Source organism: Sorex fumeus, unplaced genomic scaffold, assembly GCF_029834395.1.
Source record: "Sorex fumeus unplaced genomic scaffold, SorFum_2.1 ptg000098l, whole genome shotgun sequence".
NCBI lineage: Eukaryota > Metazoa > Chordata > Mammalia > Eulipotyphla > Soricidae > Sorex > Sorex fumeus.
The window spans coordinates 58379197-58398547 of NW_026606155.1; the positions used below are offsets into that span (position 1 = coordinate 58379197).

At 37.2% G+C, this 19351-nt stretch overlaps 1 protein-coding gene across 2 annotated transcripts in view; it reads left to right on the forward strand.

Annotated features, from left to right (window-relative positions):
* The window catches only part of SLC25A21 (solute carrier family 25 member 21), a 557492-nt gene that overhangs the window by 482144 nt on the left and 55997 nt on the right, over positions 1–19351 (forward strand). For both annotated transcript variants that reach the window (XM_056134156.1, XM_056134157.1), the window contains exon 4: positions 16738–16804. In XM_056134156.1, the coding sequence (XP_055990131.1) occupies positions 16738–16804 (67 nt within the window). The remainder of the gene's footprint in view (positions 1–16737; positions 16805–19351) is intronic.

Here is a 19351-nt window from a genome sequence, read left to right on the forward strand (position 1 = left end):
TTCAGAATCAGAAAGGCCTGGACTCTGATTCCATCTCAGTTACTTCCCAAACATATTGATGTTAATTATCATTTTCATTCCAAGAGCTCTTGGTTTCCTCATCTGCCAATAAAGATGAAGTAAGATTATATATGTTAAGCAGTCCTCCTTAAATTGTATTTCCCTCCCCATTAATGTATTATACCATTAATGTACTGAAACATTAAATGCTCTACTTTCCTCTCCACATTCCTTTTGTTGTAGTGTTAAGAAATTGAAAAGATGGTAGGTTTATAGCAGAATATGTGCGTATGAGTGTGTGTGTTTTATATTTCTATAGAACATATCTGTATTAGTCTTTGATTGCCTGAATAGAAGAGTAATATTTATTATAGTAAAGATGCAGTATTCTTGCTGTACTGTGCCCAGATCAGGCTGCACTAAAAATGGACTTCAGTCCAAAACTCCAAAATCCAAGATCCAAAAGCCATAAAAAGTGGTCTGGGGTCCTATCATTTGAAGAGTTGAGGTATTTAAATCAAGGAAGAAAGACATCAGAGTGATCATTAGAGATATTAAATATTTTGACATTTCTAAGTGGACTGATTTGATTTATTTTATATGACCTTATTTATTAGCCAGTGTTCTCAAAAAAAAACCATTTGGATGGATGGATGAATGCACAGATAGATAGATAGATACAAAGATAGATAGATACAAAGATACATAGATACCTAAGCAGGCATACAGGTAATACATAAAAAAGTAACTGGCTCGTGGTACTATGTAGGCTGACAAATTCAATATCTGGAAAGCCTAATTCCAAGACTGAGCAGGTCCAGAGGTTTTGACCAGGAGAGCTATCAAGCAAATGTATTCCCTCCTAGTAAATGCTGGATTTTATAGAGTCTACTTTTTTAAATATTGATCTCATCCCAAGAATCTCAAAAATCACACCCCAGCATGATTTTTTGCCAAATTTATTGTCTGCTCAATAAATAGAATCAGGTGAAAATGTCCTGAAATTGGAACTGGGTTTTATACTGGAGGAGCACTCTCTCCCCCAGCAGTTATCCCAGCATCAGATAGATGCAGGGAATCCTGGCAACTGAGGTGACTGACCAGAACCCAGGTGACAGCTTGGAATGGAAAATGTAAAGAGAAATCAAGATTTAGAAAAAGGACTAAGAATTCCAAAGGGCCCTTCGTAGTCCAGATTTGCTGTCTTGTCATTTATATTTAATGATGACTTTGCTTCAGGTCTCCTTGCCTCTCCTGAATGATTTGACCTTATTTTATCCCTTCTCTTTGTTGTTTCTGCACTGACTGGGGGCCAAACAAGCTTACTTTGGGTGTTCACTGGGGACTGCACACTTTAGTTGTAGCTCTCATACACACTTGGCTTCATTGCACCAGGAATAACACAGGAATCTCAGATAGCTGCAGTCGCCCTGGGGCATGCAGGGCAGTGCCAGAAATTGAACTCAAGGCCTCACTGACCTCACACTGGGAACGAAGAATTCTCTGCCACTGATCTATCCCCAGGTCACAAAATGGTTTTAAATCTTTGATGTCACTGCAACATGCAACTACTATGGCAATGAGTTCTATAAGGAGATGAATGAATCTCAGGAACATAAACTGGAATGTTCCATTTCAAAATCATCTGCAATACATACAGGAAAGAGAGAGAGAGAGAGAGAGAGAGAGAGAGAGAGGAAATATGCCTGCCATAGAGGTAGGCTGGGGGTAGGGCAGTGAGAAGGAAACTGATGACATTGTTGGTGGGAACTGTATACTGGTGGAAGGGACAGTTGATGAAATACTGCATGATCCAAACCCAATCATGAACAACTTTGCAACTGTGTATCTCACAGCTACTATATATATTATGTATAATATAACACGTGATATATAATATGTTATGTATAATCTAAGTTTGTTTGATCACCTGAGTGCTTATTATCCCGAGTTGCATTGTGTGCACCTGAGCGTCAAGCCTGAGGGATGTAGCCAATACTAGAGACAGAGACAGAGACAGAGAAGAGATGAGAGATGAATGTCTGTGCACTACTGCTTCTCAAAAAATTTGTCACCAAAAGAATCTCAGAGAAGCTGAGCTTCATGTTGATTCCCTTCAGAAAGCATAAGACAAGTGTTTCCTACATTCTTCTACTAAAACAGATAGGTGTTGTCCTGCTTACTTTACAGCAAGAGGACTGACTTCCTGTTGTACCTGTTCTGTGAAGTGCATGAGTGTTAGTTGAGAGGCAAAAATTCTCTCATTTAAATTTTGTTCCAGTGTTTAAACAGTGAAAAAAATGTTAGGCCGACTGAGATTTCTGCTTCTCATGAGAGACAGAAGTGGAATGAAATGGCCTCATTTGATAAGATATAGACAAAATAATCTGACTAGGGCATATTTCTCTGTTATTCCTAAATAAACCAAACAGAAAACCAAGGAGTAGTCCTAAGGTGAATAAACTCTAACAGTGGGGGATGTGTCCTCATCTCACTCAGCAATTATTAATTTTAATCATGTTAGTCTCAGAGACCAGAGATGATTGGCTGTAGCAGAAGTATGAAATACACTTGCCATTAGCAGTCTTTGGTTCATAAATGTCAGTGAGAATGATTTCATTAAATTCCTGGAAAAATGATCTGATAATAAACTCTGAATACACTTGGCCTGGTGCCTTAATAGGTAGACACCTGGTTTGTGTAGTGCTATGTTATTAATTTGTTAGGGAAGTATTGTGTTTTGTTCTTATTTTTCAATGTAGTTTCTGAACCTTCTGCTTCAAAATTAGGTTTGGTGTTAGAACTGAATTTTCTGGGAGATAGTATAGTGAATAATACTCTTGCCTTCACACAGTTCATCCAGGTTTGATCATCGACACCCCACATGATTCCCCATGCCCACCTGGGTTGGTCCCTGAGTACCAACAGGTGTGGGTCAAAACAAAAAACAAAAAGGAAAATTTCTGAACTTTCTGAACCTACCAAACCAGATTTTGGGGGTCTGAAGACACTAATTTTTACTAAAAATTCTCATTTTTAGTAAGGAGAAAAAACTCTAGTATTAGTTTCTACCAACATTCCTAAAGAGTAGGATAGGGCTTAGTGGGTACCAGTGGGTCATGGTTTGGTAGAAGATAGGAGTGAATAATTCATATGAAGTTAAGGCTTCATTGGTTACCATTTTTTTGACATCTCATTTTCACTAACCTGTTCAAGAACCCAAAATTACTTCAGCAACGGCCATTTTGGTGAGGTATAGGTGACTTCAAAGAATCCAGAAATAATTCCCATTTGGTCACTGTCACTGTCCTCCCGTTGTTCATCGATTTGCTCGAGTGGGCCCAGTAACGTCTCCATCGCGAGACTTGTTATTACTGTGTTTGGCATATTGAATACGTCACGGGTAGCTTGCCAGGCTCTGCCGTACAGGCAAGATATTCTCGGTAGCTTGCAGGGCTCTCCCAGAGGGGCAGAGGAATCGAATCCGGCTCAGCCGGGCCAGCTGTGCGCAAGGCAAATGCATTTGGTAAGAAAGTGAAAAATCTATCTCTTAGTAGTTCAAACTGAAAGATCAAATTTTCTGGTCCTGGTCAGTGGGAATACAAAGCACTGATTCTTTATTCAAGATATAGGTGATCATCAAATATCTCATCACCTGTTATATGTCCTACCCTGTATATTCATCCTGTGTATGCATCAGTAAATTAGACAAAAACCTCTCCCTGTTCTCATGAAGGTAATAACCTCGTGGAAGCAACATGGAATGAAGGGAAAAGGCAGGAACAATCTAAATCATGTTTGAAGGGAATATAATTAATAGTGAAAAATAAATTAGTCACAAATAGGCAGCACTCAGGTTAGGATGTTGAAGTTCCAAAGCGGAAAGATAAGAGATCAAGTCTCTCTTGACAAGGAATTTAACACTTGGTGTAGGGTTTAAAGAGGAAGATAGAGATTTGTGGAGATGTAGGGAACAAGATGCCAATCAGGATGCAGCAAGTATAGTGTTTCTCGGATTACAATGTACTTAGTCCAAGGGGAAAAGGGACTGGAGGGGAATAAACCAAGGAAAGAACTGTAGGAGTTAAAGAGGAAGGGGAAGGTGTGAGATTGTATATGATTAGAACAGAGTGCCTGGTGTCTTTTTAGGGACTTTGGTTGCTCCTATGGAGGAGGAAAAATATTGAAGGTTGGCCAAAGTAATAGTGCAGCGGATAGTGTGTTTTTGCCTTGCATGCAGCTGAACTGGGTCTGATTCCCTCCGTACCACATATGGTCCCCAAGGCACTTGCAAAGTGATCCCTGAGCACAGAGCCAGGAGTGAGTTGTGAGCATGGCTCCTACATACCTAATTTTTGACCATTTAACTTCTTGGTAAACTTGGTCCTAAGTCATTGGGGTCCGGTAAAAGGCACAGTGGCAACTTTGGGGTGTCAGGAAGCCTGAAGATACCATCAGGCTGCTGATGAACTGACCCCAAAGGTACATTTTGAACCTGTTGGCAGCACCATACCCCCAGTATTCACCTTTTATTCACCTTTTATATTAATAACACTATACTGTTACTGTTCTGAGATTATAGAAAAACTAATTAGCGTATACCATTATGATTCTAATGATACATTATTTGGGTGTAGAGCAGTATAGTCAAGAAAGAACCCAAGAGGATTCAAGAGAATACAGCATACTTTTGAAGTGTCTGGTCTGGGCTTACTCTTCAAGCCCATGTTCTCCCTTGAAAGAGCATCTCACTTGCTTGTCTCTATGTTTCTTTGCTGCCTGGATTTTCTCTTATACACATTTCCTCCCTTTCTCTCTTTTCACATCTTCCTCAGTAAGTTTCAAAACAAAAAAGAAAAGTTTTTGGTATGAGTGACTGAAACTCATTCTGTGAATATGAAGTTCATTTTTAATGTATTAGTTGTGACATGACAGACTTCCATGTGGAGATGTGGTGGAATAGGTTATTGAATGTTCATAAGATATTTGGCATATGATTATTAATGGCATAGGACTGGATGGTTTTTCCAGGAAGAAATAGGCAAAGTCTTGAAAATAAGACCTTTAAATTGTCCTTTTTATTGCTTTTCATATATGACTCAGGGGTAGACCATCTAAGATGCCTTGTGTGTATAAGGTCCTAAGTTTGATCTTCAGCCTTGAAGAAGTAAATAAATAAATATACATTTTGAAAAATTCTGATTAGATTAACCAAATTATTGTTTTTTAAAAAATATTGACTGAAGGAATTGAGATTATTATCTTAGTTATTCATTTATAATAGCATGGTATAAATAAGAATCTCAGAAGAGATGAAAGCCAAGTGTAAAAGTTCACAAGTATACTGGTCTCCCAGCTAAAAATTCTGTGGCAGCCTGGGAGCAGCTGACTCCCCACTCTGCCAAAGCACTGGCAGCCATGCCCATACCCCACAACTGCCACCATGCCAATGGCCCAGTTCCACTGCTTCATGACTAATCTCTGCAGAGACGCCAAACCAATGAAAATTCTAGATATATCAGTTTTCAGGCTGAAAACTCCTAGGTCTTCTTCTAGTGGAGGTGTGCAGCCTCCCACCAGACCCCTGTACTTCCAGAAGCCCTGACAGCCACACCCACATTCCACAGATGCTGCCATGTAAACCCATTTATCTGCCCAGTTGAATCGGGAGATCCTAAAGTGCAGCAACATGACAGGATACCTTCAAATTCTACAATACTGACATCCCGGTAGGAGCACACCAAATTAGATGGAAAATCAAAATAGAGTACAACTAAGCTTTTAAAAAAAGTAATATATAAGTAGCAATTCAACAAAAAAAAAAAATTATTGGTCCAGAGCTTTATTCTTTGATAGGGTTGGTGCAACTGTTGAGTTGCATTTAGCTCTGGAACCACTAGAGGGAACCTCAAGAAATCAAGTTTGGAGCCTACTGTAATTACCAGCAGCAATAAGGAATTAATGCATTTCCAAATGTGACACACTTTGGGGGTAGACTTTTCAGTGCACTTGGTGCATGACTTTGGTTTCAAACATGAATGAAGTGGTTGTAGCTGAATTCCACAGCAGGGTGTGAATTCCTAAGGCCCTGGGTCACACACTTAAGTAAGGACCCATTTCTGAAGGACATCTCTGAATTCTGAGGTTTTCTCCCTCAGCTGTGGCCATATATAGCTTGCAGCTTGGTCAAGCTATTAAATTGGGCTACTTACAACAATGTACTAACTCATTTCCATAAGCTCTTGTAGAGAGAAGGGGCATAAAAAATCCCTATTCTGGCAGTAATATTTTAGAATTAATTTGCTCACCTTTTGTGCCAATGGTTTTTCCTGCTGGGTAAATAACTAACACATGGTTGAACTGGAATTTAAACCAAAGAAGTGTGGCTCTAGAGCCCACCCTCCACACCACTATATCATGCTGCCTTTTCTGACAGGTAGCAATGGAATTAAATGCCACTGAGTAGTGAGAAAAAATAGGAGTGGCCATTGTCAAGCAATTCATAACCTGGACTATATATATGGTAATAATGCAAATAATGTATATTTTATTCATTTAAAAATATAGCAAAAACATTTAGACTCTTAATACAGATAATAAGTCATATCAATAGAGATGGGACTGTATACATACTAGTGTATCTATATAGAAAAAGACATTAAAAATATATCATTTCTTATTTAGGACTGGAGCAATAGCACAGTGGTAGGACATTTGCCTTGCTGGCGACCAGCGCGGCTGAGCTGGGTTCAATTCCTCCGCCCCTCTCGGAGAGCCCAGCAAGCTACCAAGAGTATCTCGCCTGCACGGCAAAGCCTGGCAAGCTACCCATGTCGTATTCGATATGCCAAACACAGTAACAACAAGTCTCACAATGGAAACCTTACTGGGCCCACTCGAGCAAATTGATGAACAACGGGAGGACAGTGCTACAGTGCTACATTTCTTATTTGAACAAAAGTATGTTCCATATCATGTAATCTGTTTCTATGTGTTAATAAGCACTTAATATAATAGGAAAAATGACCTAATGGTCAAGTCATTCAGACAAGCCCGATATTAAGGTACTATCTGCCATTTCAGAGGTGTCTTAGCTAAAACATGATTTGGAGACAGTGGGACTGCTATAACAACATTGGACGCTAGAAAAAAAAGGTGTCTAACTAGAGTGAATAAATGAATGAGTAGAAAGAACAGAAATTACAAACAGGGTCTCTGGTAAGAAGATGAGGATGTCTAGGATGGAGCAAGAAAATTTTACAGCAAGATTATTTAGCAATGAGCTGAATGACCAAGGACTTTCTGATTCCACCACTAAGTCCTTTTTCCTCATTGTAGTCCCCATGCAAGAAGTAAATAGACTGTTTTCAGGTTTTCAGCTGTGTTTCGTTTCCTTTCAGTCCTTTTCTTCATAGTTGCCATCCACATGTGTGAAAGATTTCCCTTACCTGAGTTTTATTTTCAAATGGAAATTGTTTGTCACTATTAGAAAGATAATTAGCTTCCAGAAAGTGAATATACTTATCAGTTCTAATTAAAACTGTTCTAGATTTATGGATCAATTAGCACTACATCCTACCCATATTATTTACTCCTGTAGCTGCTTCTCAAATATCTTTTTTTTTTGCTTTTTCTTTTCTTCACGTTTTCCATCGAGTTCTGGTTCTTATATCATGCTAATGCCTTCCTTAGGCTGAGCTGTGCAGCACGTTTAATGCATGGAGCACGCTGCCAACTTTCCAGTGAATAGAGCCATCTACCTACCTCCTAAGTGATACTGACAGCTGAACTGATTTTTTTTATCTTAGAAAATCAAAGTTATAGTTTATTTTAGACACATCCACAAAGTTTAATTGTTTCAAAAAAATCATACTGAAAGTTGGAGTGGGGGAGGAAATATGGGTTCAGGAAAACTCTTTTTAAAAAAACCGAAAAACTTCCATACAGTGTATAATGAAAGCGGTATGGTTTGGGGTAACAAATGTAACCAAACACCATATGCCAAAACTTAATTCACTTAATTCTCTGCAATGCAAAATAATAACTGTGTTTTTGTGCAGGAAGACCTGATAGGTATTGAAGCAGGAAAAAATTTTTTGTTTGTTTTATATTAGAATGTTAGCTAAAACTTTCATTCTGTTGTACTCCCTTGCAGTTCAGTGCCTGCTTTCAAAAGAAGAAGCTGTGTCACTTTCTAAACTGAAGGATATGGGTTTTCTTTCTCTCCTTTACTTAAATCAACATGGCCCAAGAAGCACGCAATGGTGAACTTTAGATTGCATATTTTAAGCTATTCAAGTAACAGAGTCATGAACCCACCCTGGGGTTCTGAGACTAGAAGAATAAGTGATGTCAGAATAATGCCCTAAAGGTGTAGTGTAAGGGTCAGAATTGTGCCCTGAGCTACTAACCCTCCTAGGAAGTTTGAGCAATAGAAGTCTAGCACTTCTAAAGCAGGGCTGAATGCAGCCCTCATTGTTTTAATTACAGAGCTTCAGCATGTGGGTAAGAAACTTGGATTTGACAAGAGTAGAATAAAGAGGATATTGTATGCCTTCAATCAGCTTTGTATTAGGAAATCCTTAAAGGAAAAATTATGTGAAAGAAAGAAGGAGGAAGAAAACAAGCTAGCAAGATCACTATTTTCAATACAATTTGGAGAAAATGACTGATTTGGGTTGGTCATGTTGCCAGAACAGATGACTCAAGGCTTCTACACAAGAATGGAAATCAGGAGGATGCCTGAAGCCTGAAAGAAGAACAAATTGTGAAGATATGATTGACTGGAAGACTTCAAAATTAACTATACCAAAGATGAGCTTGGATCATTGCCCAGAACAGAGCTGAATGGTGATGTTCATTTAGATCCTGACAGTGGAAACAAAATAAAATGTAGTAATTGTGTTCTGTTAGGTACATTTATGTGTTAACGCTTTCCAACTTCCCCAACTGGATCTGGTGTCACTTTCCCTGTCGCTCCTATATCATGCTTCACCAGTGAGTTTCACTGCTCTTCTGAAAGCTTGCTGAATGCCAAGTTTTGGGCCAAGATACGGACTTTGGGTGAAAGAATCCTTCTCGTGCTGCATGGAAGGATACTGCAGGTGGTTTTGTGAAATGGCTACTCAACATAGAAATCATTTCTTTAATTAGCATTGCAGACTCAGACAAGGTGCATCAATTTGTTTAGTGTTCAGGAATAGTCACTGGACCTAGGGACTGAATCTTAGCTTTTCCTCTTCAATAACCAGAGGAAACCTGCATTTCTGCAGCAGCACTGCATTGATCTTTGACTCTCTCGGAAAGAATGACATGTTCAAAGTGGTTTTCTTGCATTCATTTTTCTCAGTCATCCATTGAGTGTTATGGTAGCTTTTCTTTTTTCATTTTTTTATTAAAACACCATGATTGACAGTTATACCTAGTTGTGTTTTAGGCATACATGTTCCAGCATTGATCCCACAAACAGTGTCGACTTCTCTCCACCAATGTTCCTAGGTTCTCTGTCATACCCATCCCATGTCCCCGCCTCCCCCACCTATGTACTTGAATCTCTTGACTCCTGCCCCTCACTCCACATCTGTCTTTTTTCCCACTCCCCACCGCTCTATGTATGATAATAATTTGACTCCCTCTAAAAGTCAGTTTTGCCACAATCATACTTGTTTCTCTTTTGCTTTGGGGACTGAAAAGACAAAAATATTCCAGGTTCTTGCTCCTAACACCAAACCCAGCTTTCTATCACAGGAACTTCAGAAAGGTTCTAGTCTTCTTGTAGGAACAACTTATTTCCTGGTACAAACAGTTTCCAAACATTTTATATATCCTGTCACTGTCCTCCCGTTGTTCATCGATTTGCTCGAGCGGCCCAGTAACGTCTCCATTGGAGACTTTGTTGTTACTGTGTTTGGCATATCGAATACATCATGGGTAGCGTGCCAGGCTCTGCTGTGCAGGCGAGATACTCTTGGTAGCTTGCCGGGCTCTCTGAGAGGGGCGGAGGAATAGAACTCGGGTCGGCCATGTTGGCCGTGTGTAAGGCGAACGCCTTACTGCTGTGCTATCGCTCCGGTCCCTGAACTAGAAAAATAATAGCAAAACCAACAAGGGGATGGCTAGAGGGGAAAGGGGAGGGAGTCTGTGATTGTTCTACTCCTTTTTTAGTCTCTTTACCTGAGCCAAATGTTGAAAATGTTGAGCCATTTTTATCCCACTATTTATCTGTGCTTAGATTACAATAGTTGACTTCAAGCAAGTAGCTTTTTTTCTTCAACCATCCAAATGAATTAAAGATGTTGTCAAGCACAAGACACTTAATTAAATATCTGATACATTTGGGAAGCCAAAGGTTGGACCTCAAACAGAGTAACTTAAAATCGGACCTTACAAATGAGAGACAGCAGGAAGACTTCTTTGAGAGTATGACTTGCTGCAAATGAACCACCAAGATAGGGCACAACCTGGTACTCACAGGAAATTCCACATTTTCTTGCTTTATACAGTCAGCATCTTTTCATTGGTTGGTCTGTGACCTTGGAGCCACCCAATATGTTAAATAACTTCACACTTTTTAAATGGGGTGGGGGAAATGAGGGATAAAATCATTTTTGTAGAGTTTGGAACACATCTGTATTTCAAATAAGCTATGTGTGAGCTGTGTCTTCGAGAAGAACATGTGCAATGTAGTTTTGATCTTCATTTTATAGATGTACATAAGTAATACAAGGCCTGTTTTGATTATACAATTAAAAACAAATGTGACCCAATATTATAGGACTCTGTGTCTACTTATGTTTGTGAACAATAACTCTCATTATTATAAGATCCATCATGGCTTTGAAACCTAGTGCCTAAATCTTTTACTTGTCTAGGAGCTGTTCCATGGTTCATCTCTGACAGGGGCTTCTCTCACAGGCTATCATACCAATGGGGTAGAGTTTGCTGTGTGTTGGGTTCCTGAAGAAACAATCAAAAAGTATTTTGAATCATTCTCAGTCTCTTTCTAAACGTTTTGCTTAACATTTAACAACTATCTTTGATATAATTGTTACTTAAGAATTGCAATTTAAGACTTTTTCAAAATCAGGAGTTTTAAAAACTACTTGGATAAAAATGGTTGACCGTTAATAGAAAGCATAATTGAAAGCAGTTTGAGTTTTAAGGATTTATTTACATTTTTTTCTTTTTGGGTCATATCCAGCAATGCACATGGGGTTACGCCTGGCTCTGCACTCAGGAGTTAGTCCTGGCGGTGCTTAGGGAATCGAACCCGGGTCGGACGCGTGCAAGGCAAATGCCTTACCAGCTATCTGGTATCTGGTATGTGCTATCTCTCCAGCCCCATAAGGATTTATTTTTAATTTAACTTAACCAGAAATAGAAAGTATAATTCCAGGATGGGTTGACTTCTGTCCAGCCTCAGTTTAGTAAGATTTATCATGCAGTTAGGTCAACATTGAATGACAAAGGACTTTTCTAGCCATTTTCTTATTTCCCTTATAGTAGAAACACAAGACTTCCTGCTACACCTATCCCTGCTGATTTATGAACTAGGTTTAGGTCATACATTCATGCTTAGCCTACTTGCTAGAAAGGTAATGGCCCCATTACAAAAAGGCTTGTACAATTCCTCTTTCATTTTGTATTGTAATGAGGCTTAAATTCCTGGGTATCCTGTGCCCTGAGGAAAAGGACAGTTGATGGTAGGGACTTTTCTTTTGGACCAACAGCCAATGGTGCCCCCACTGACTTTTTGACAATAGACTTTATTTTAATCTTTAGTGTCAATATTTCAGTTTTATCATGTTACTGAAGTATGCATTGTCTTTTTCCACATCATCACAATCATTGTAATGTTCCTTATAAAGGCAAAAGTTTATCCTAATGGGGCACAGATAGTTTATAGTAGGGTACAGTTTTTTTTTCTCCCACTATGATCCAACTATAAACTACTTAATCTGAAGGTCAAAAACTTTCAAAAATAAATTATTATATTTATCTAAACACAGATCTATGATTCATGTCAGTCCTGTTTACTCTTACTGTGAAACATGATTGAATGAAAATGGGATTCAAAACCTTATTTTTAATTGCTTCTTCATCCTAAAATAAGAAATGACAAGATGTTTTTGCAACCAAAATAATTTTTACAAAGCGTTTCCAAAATTATTTTTACAAAGTGTTTCCAAAATTATTTTAATTTTATTTATAAAAAACCCTGAAGTCCAGTCTAACCAATTGGTGAGAAGATAGAACTTGATTTAAGTTACTGCCTCTTTTTGGACATGTTGTGAAAAGACATCTCACCTGCAAAATGAAAGAAATAATCATATATATTCGAAGAATTGTTGTCGAGATCAATGAGATTAAAATATGTGCATGTTTCCCATATATATTTATTCTTAGAAGAATGGCTAGCAGTTTACAAATGTTCAACAAATTTCAGTAGCTTTTCCTTGTAATAATATTAATGAAATTCCACAGATACCCAGGTTAAAATAACTGTGCATCGCGTAGTTCAAAATCAAGCTTACTACTTTCAATAGTAACAAGCTTGAGAAACAAACTGTGAGGGCTGCCACATAATTCATACTTCAGTTTTATGGTAGGTCTGGCATTGGCTCTTGTGCCTCTTCCAAATATTTCTTCCATCAGCTTGATGTGGGTCAGAACTTCAAACCAGAGTGGTGACTTTCTTATTTTCCTGGGGAAAACTGCCATCAATGCGCCATAAACACTAGAATCTCACTTTCTGCTCATCTGGGGAATATCCAAATGTGTCAATTGACCTCTTGAAAAGTAAGCAGGATGGAGCATGTTGATATGAATCTCATAAATCTCTTCACTTTCATGTTAATTGTCCTGATAAGCAATGTACTCTGTATTTCAAGCCAAAACTAAAATGAAGTAAAAAAAATTGGCAGAATTAATTGTGCATATGGGTATAAACATCAGTTCTTTAGGAGAAAAAAAAATTGTACCTTTTCCCAAGAATTGTAGTTTCTTTTGGTTTTTAGTATATAAATATAGATGATATATTCAAATATACCATATATATTATACTTTATTTAGGAAAGTTTTCAGTAGTTACCTAATTAAATGAGAAAAGTTCATTTGCTTGAACTCTTGCCCACTTTCTCTTGCCTCAGTTTTGTCTTGATTCTAATTGGCCCTTGGGCACATCTCTGATGAAGGTGCCTTATGGGGGCGGACATAGCCTAGAGATCCTATAGCAGTCACTTTGACTGTAGGAGCCAGGAAACTTACTTTTGAATTCAGAGCTTTGGGGTACAGTAATAAACTCAACTCAAACTGGTTTTAAAACAAGGAATTTACTGGGGCTAGAGCGATAGCACAATGAGTAGGGCTTTTGCCTTGCAGGAGACGACCCGGCTGACCCGGGTTCGATCCTCCATCCCTCTCAGAGAGCCGGCAAGCTACCAAGAGTATTTCACCCGCATGGCAAAGCCTGGCAAGCTACCCGTGACATATGCAATATGCCAAACACAGTAACAATAAGTCTCACAATGGAGACGTTACTGGGCCTGCTCGAGTAAATTGATGAACAACAAGAGGACAGTGCTACAGTGCTGCTCTTGAATATCTCGAAGGATAACAAGTAAAGATAAATGCCAAGATTCAAGAGATTCAAGAAGGGTTCGAATGTAGCTATTATGAAATAGAAACCTCATTATGGAACTTCTTTCCTCCATTTAGCTTCTGCATGCCCTTGCACTGAGGGTTCCTTTTTATTTTTTTTAATCATTTCACATTGAGATTCTCTAAATGACAGGAATCATGAGTGCCATAAATATCCTAACTTTATATTTTAAAACTTCAACCATTTTATTCCCAATGCCAAAATACTGATGAAAATCTCTACTAGATCTATCTTGGATCAAACTCACAGGAACAAAAAAGACAGAATATCATTTGGTTCCACTTGGTAAGATGCCCAATACACTGCTGCCTACAGGCAGTATCATATTGTATTGCTATATTGGTTCCAGTAGGGAAGTCCTCCAAAGAGGCAAGGTCTGATTGTCCCATATATGTCCCCTCTTGTGTAATATACTATGCAAACAATGCAAGTTGATAATCCTAACTTTGCATTTGCCAAAAAATACTACCAATGTCTATGGTTCCATTAGAACTGTTCCTTCACTGTAAGAAAGTGCTAGATGGTAGGATGGCTGAATGGAGGAGGGGTAACTATCCATAAAAAGAACTGAGCAGAGACTATAGAAAGAGGGGGCACATCAAGGAAGCATCCCCAACATGAAGCAGAGGTCTCTGGACCTCCCAGATCTTTTTATATTAAATCCTTATGGTCTGCACAGCTGTCTCTCTTTCCTCTTGCCTTACACCTCTTTTTAATATTTCTTCCATCATTTTTAAAATGAAGACCTTCTGTATTATTTATAAGACTTTTATCCTCCAGAGCAACAATGCTCTACTTTCGGCAAAGGTTTTAAGTAAAAGAGAGTTTGTATTCAGGAAAGCATTTTTCAGTGTTCCCTTATTCTTTTTCTTAGAATAACAAAATTTGAAGTTGGACTAGACCACGTTTGAGCCATCAAGTCTTTCCATTGTTGACTACAGCCCATGCCTGGTATCCATAACAAGTTGACAGTCAGACTGCTTGCTCACATGCCATGAAGGAGTCTCACCACTCTTCAGGAGAGCCTGTTCTAGCTCCAGCACATTCTGTCTATACTAGAGATACATCTTTATTTTAACCTCCTACTAGTCCAAAAGCGTCTTTCCTCTTTGTTTCCACCCAACACCTGGAAACAGAGAAGTTTGAAGCTCTTTCCTGCATTCTTTCCTTTCATGAACTCCACCATGTTCATCATGTTTCTCTCTAGGATTTCTCTTCTCCAGTCTGAGCAACTGTTCTTCCAGCGATTCTTCTTTATTATATGAGGTTTCAAGTGCATCTACAAACCTTTTCCAAAGTTGCACCTACTTAACTGGTTTTTCTAAATCACTGACTTGCAGCCCTGCCACCAAGAGCAGGAATAACATTTCAGATAAGGAAGAATCTGTTCAGACAAAACAGAAATAACATATTTCATTGTAGATAGACAGCTTCTTTTCAGGAAAATCACATTTATCCTTTGGGAAGCTCAAATCTATGTTTAATTACTCTCAATAAAATTATGTAAAAATGATTTTCACTGAATTTCTTTGAGGAAAATGACTGGCATTTAGGTTTCACAAGTGTCGAGAAAAAATTGATGTTGATGTGAGAACTTCAGGCATATGTTATTAAGACTGGAATAGGAAGAAGGTAGGAGGAATTCATAAATTGTCCTAGTTCTTCAATCATGTATATGTTTTACATCCTCTTTATAATGATAGCACTACCCATTTTTTAATTTTAAAATGGTGTGAAGAGTAAGTCCATATTAGGGATAAGTTGATTCCTCTCTTCATGAAATCTATATGCTTATTAAGTATATGAACCTGGTATCTATCTATCTGTGTGTGAGAGAGAGAGACAGAGAGAGAGGGAAAGAGAGAGAGTTAAGCATTCTGTTACCTACCTTAACATCAAGAAGCTAACAGTCTAGAAAATATAAGGTAATTTTATTGCTGTCCCTCATTGTAGGGGATTGTGTAAACCAGGAAAGAGAGACATTCAAGTTGAATTGGGTAGCAGATAGTTAATGTGAATAAACTCAACTTTCTTGTACTAGAAGCTAGAATCAGAATCCAATTTAAGGGAGTAGGAGTGAAACTCGATGGATCCTATCAGAGTAACCTCAGTACCAACTGAAATGTATAACTTCAAATAAGGAAACTTAAGTCCTATTGTTATCTGTAACAACTTATGGGTTTAACTACAAAAACAATTATCATGACAATATAGAATAGTCTGTACTTTGACAAAGTTTCAGGTCTTAACTGAGGTTATGGATTGCACATGTGCACACATGTGTGTGTGTTTCTAAGGTAGATACTTTTTATTTTAAATCTTAAAATCTAAAAAAATTAGTAGTGACTTTTTATAAATCTTAAAAATATGCTACTCATTTGTGTGAAATTTTTTCTGGAAACATCTAAATATGTGAGCATTATTCTCTCATTATGGGTATAAATAGCTCTCCCTGGCCCTGTAAGATTGCATGCAAACAAGGGAGTCTGATGTATCTTCTGTCAATAACACAAGTCAATAATCAGTCCTCAGTGACCTTGCTCCATGTCCATTAAAGGAGGTTAAAAAATTGTGATGATCCAGGACAGAGCTCAAGCCCAACTTCCTTTGTATTAGTAACACTAAAATTAAGGATTTCATCACCTGGTTAGCCTTAGGACATTTCCAACTCTTGGGCTCAGTGTAACCTTAACTTCATTTGATTACCACAAGGGGGGGAGGGGGAGAAGACAGTAGAACAATGTAGATAGCCTGAACTGCCACACAGATGAGAAAATTACTTTCATGTTTCTTAGACTGAAAGGGGAGAGAGTCAACTTCATCTTGAGGTGCAAGTCATGTGTTTCAGCAACTTACTTAATGGAGTCTAGTCTTATATCATTTATTCTTCTAAACTTCATACTGCCATAGATTTCATAATCCCTCCACTTTGAAAGTAGAACACAGGAAGATTATGATTAGTATGCTACATTGAAAATTGGGAATGCTTTAATATTGGTTGCTTTATCCATAAGCAAAAAGCAGAATTGCCTTTTTCCTAATTCCTTTACTTATGTGAAAACCTATTTATCCAATAGGTTGCTTGGTTTCTACAAGGGAATCCTGCCACCCATCTTGGCTGAAACACCAAAAAGAGCAATAAAGGTAAGCATTTATTATTCCAAAAATAGATTATTGGAATAATACCTACAGCATTAAAATGTCCCACTATAAACTATGGGATATAAGTATGAATTAAACATGAGACTCAAAACTGGAATGCAGAAATTAGAGAAATTGGCTTATAATTTTACATGATCAAACTCCCAAATACTGTTTTGTGAAATTTTTTTGCATGCACGGTCACTTTTTTCTAATGGGGAAACTATACAAAAAAAGCGTAATGGTGAATTAAATTAATATAATCAAACTATAGAAATCACAAAATATTTTGAACTAAAGGCAATTTACAAGTTTTCCTTTAGAGTACCAATACCAATTATTGAAGTTTGAGGAGGTGGGTGTTGGCAGGGAGAGTAGAAATGTAGAAAACCTTTCTCTCTAAACCAATCCTGTGTTATAAACAGAGCAAACTAATACACTATATTTCTATATATATAATATTCATGTAATTCATTTATTTGGTATATAACTTCATCACCTTCCTCTCACCTGTCTCCTCTGTGAAAATTCTCTGTTCTGGTTTATGCAAAATTCATACTTCTACTATCCCGATTTCCATCTTTTTTAACCACAATGCTGTAGAAGTTTTACGTACTACTTGATGATTTGGTATCTGGATAGGAATGCAGATATCTGGCGGGCACTGCAGAGGAGAAAGAAATAATCTGATTATTCTTTTGATATGTTCTCCCAAAGGAAAAAAAGTCCTTGGTCACAGTGCCTGTGACTGTCATTAAATTATCCTTTTTTCCCATACTACTGACATCCCCAAATAGGGCTTTACCTTTCCATAACAAGGATTCCATAGACTTAGGGTGCTTTCCTTTCTAACTATTGGCTTAAAACGTTTTTTACATGTATTACTTGAATTCCCAAAATTCCTAAAAAGTAACAATGGGAAACATATACTTTTACTCACTAAGTTAAGAATGCAACTAGCTTAAAAAGTATAATAAAATAACCAGCATATATATTTTTTTCATTTTTAAGTTTATGTCAGAACAGTAATTCAAAGGATCTGATTAAGGTCTAGAAATCAGAAAACAAAGCTTTAAAACATACTTTCTCTATAAATGTATCCTCTTTGTTGCCATAGTTTTTGAGATTTCATATTATTTCAATACAAATTTCATTAAAAGGATCTGAATCGCAGTAGAAAATCTGGAAAAAGTTCACCAAAGTACACAAGAGGGCTGAATTGAATTATGAAATGGCTTCACTTGATAAAAGATTGCCCAAGTAAACAAACAGTGCAGAGTTCTTGTTCAAAAGGAAAGTCACTTTGTCTCCATGGAATAATATAGTCATTTGTTCAGTGTTTTACATGTATAAATAAAGCAAATTATAACAAAGTTTTTTTCCTGGGATATTTTTCCTTAAACTATATATAGGATACAATTCATAGACTAATAGTTTAATCATTTTAAACCTTAAAACGATTAAATTTTATCAATGTTAAGCAGACTTTAGTGGAATAAAAATAAAGTTAAGCTTTACAAAACTGAGTTAGTCTCTACATAGAAAAAAAAAAAAGCAATGCTCCCTGCCAGAACAATGGTTAACAGATGAACTTTTGGGCAACTGGATATGGTGTATGTGTCCCAGACATCTTGTTTCAAGTAGATTTTACCTTAAAATTATTGAGACATATGGTAACTGTGTTGACTTTTTAAGTATAACTTGGAGTTAAGTGTATCTTTGCCAGATGGATAACTCTAATTTTTCAACACAATTTGTGAAAACATTCATTTTAGAGTTATTTATCTTAGGATTTTTTTAGGTAACTGAGCAACTGATTATAACAAGTTCATACATCATACATTGCCCTATAGTATTTTCAGAGTTTGGGGGGAAATATTTGGAAACTATATGTATATTTTCACACATTTATATATAGTTCCACATGTACACATAGTTGTTCTGCATTATTTACATATAGATATGCATACATGTATGAGTATGTATCTTTGGTAATGACACTTCAGTTATAATCATTACTATAACCAGAAACAGGCAATGTTTGGCTTTTTCTATACTTTATTCTTTGAAATGAGATTCAACATTAAAATAAAAAGACCCACTACACTATATAAATGAAATTTTCCCTTCCACAAAGTAAGACAGAATTAGAGTTAGTAGTTTAGTAAGCAAAAAATAATGAATACCAGACAGAGACCAACTGATCCCTCAGCCTGAGAGACACTGTATTCCAGGTTCCAGGTTTTAGGTTAGTCCTAAACATCACAGATCTGGAAACACCATTTTTCCATCATCAGATCTTCAATGATTGCCTAATCCTAACTAAACTCATGAGACATTATAGATTGTGAAGGCTATCTATTCACCACTATATCCTTACAATTATCACTATGTCTGTATGTAGTTGATATTTAATAGCTCTTAGATTAATAAATGAAACATAGAGGAAAACAAAAAAGATTAATTTATAACAGGAAATTTTTATTCCTGCCTATTTTGCCTAAATTCCCCCATCTATTTTTAATAGTTTCTGCAAGGTCAAAACTTCCA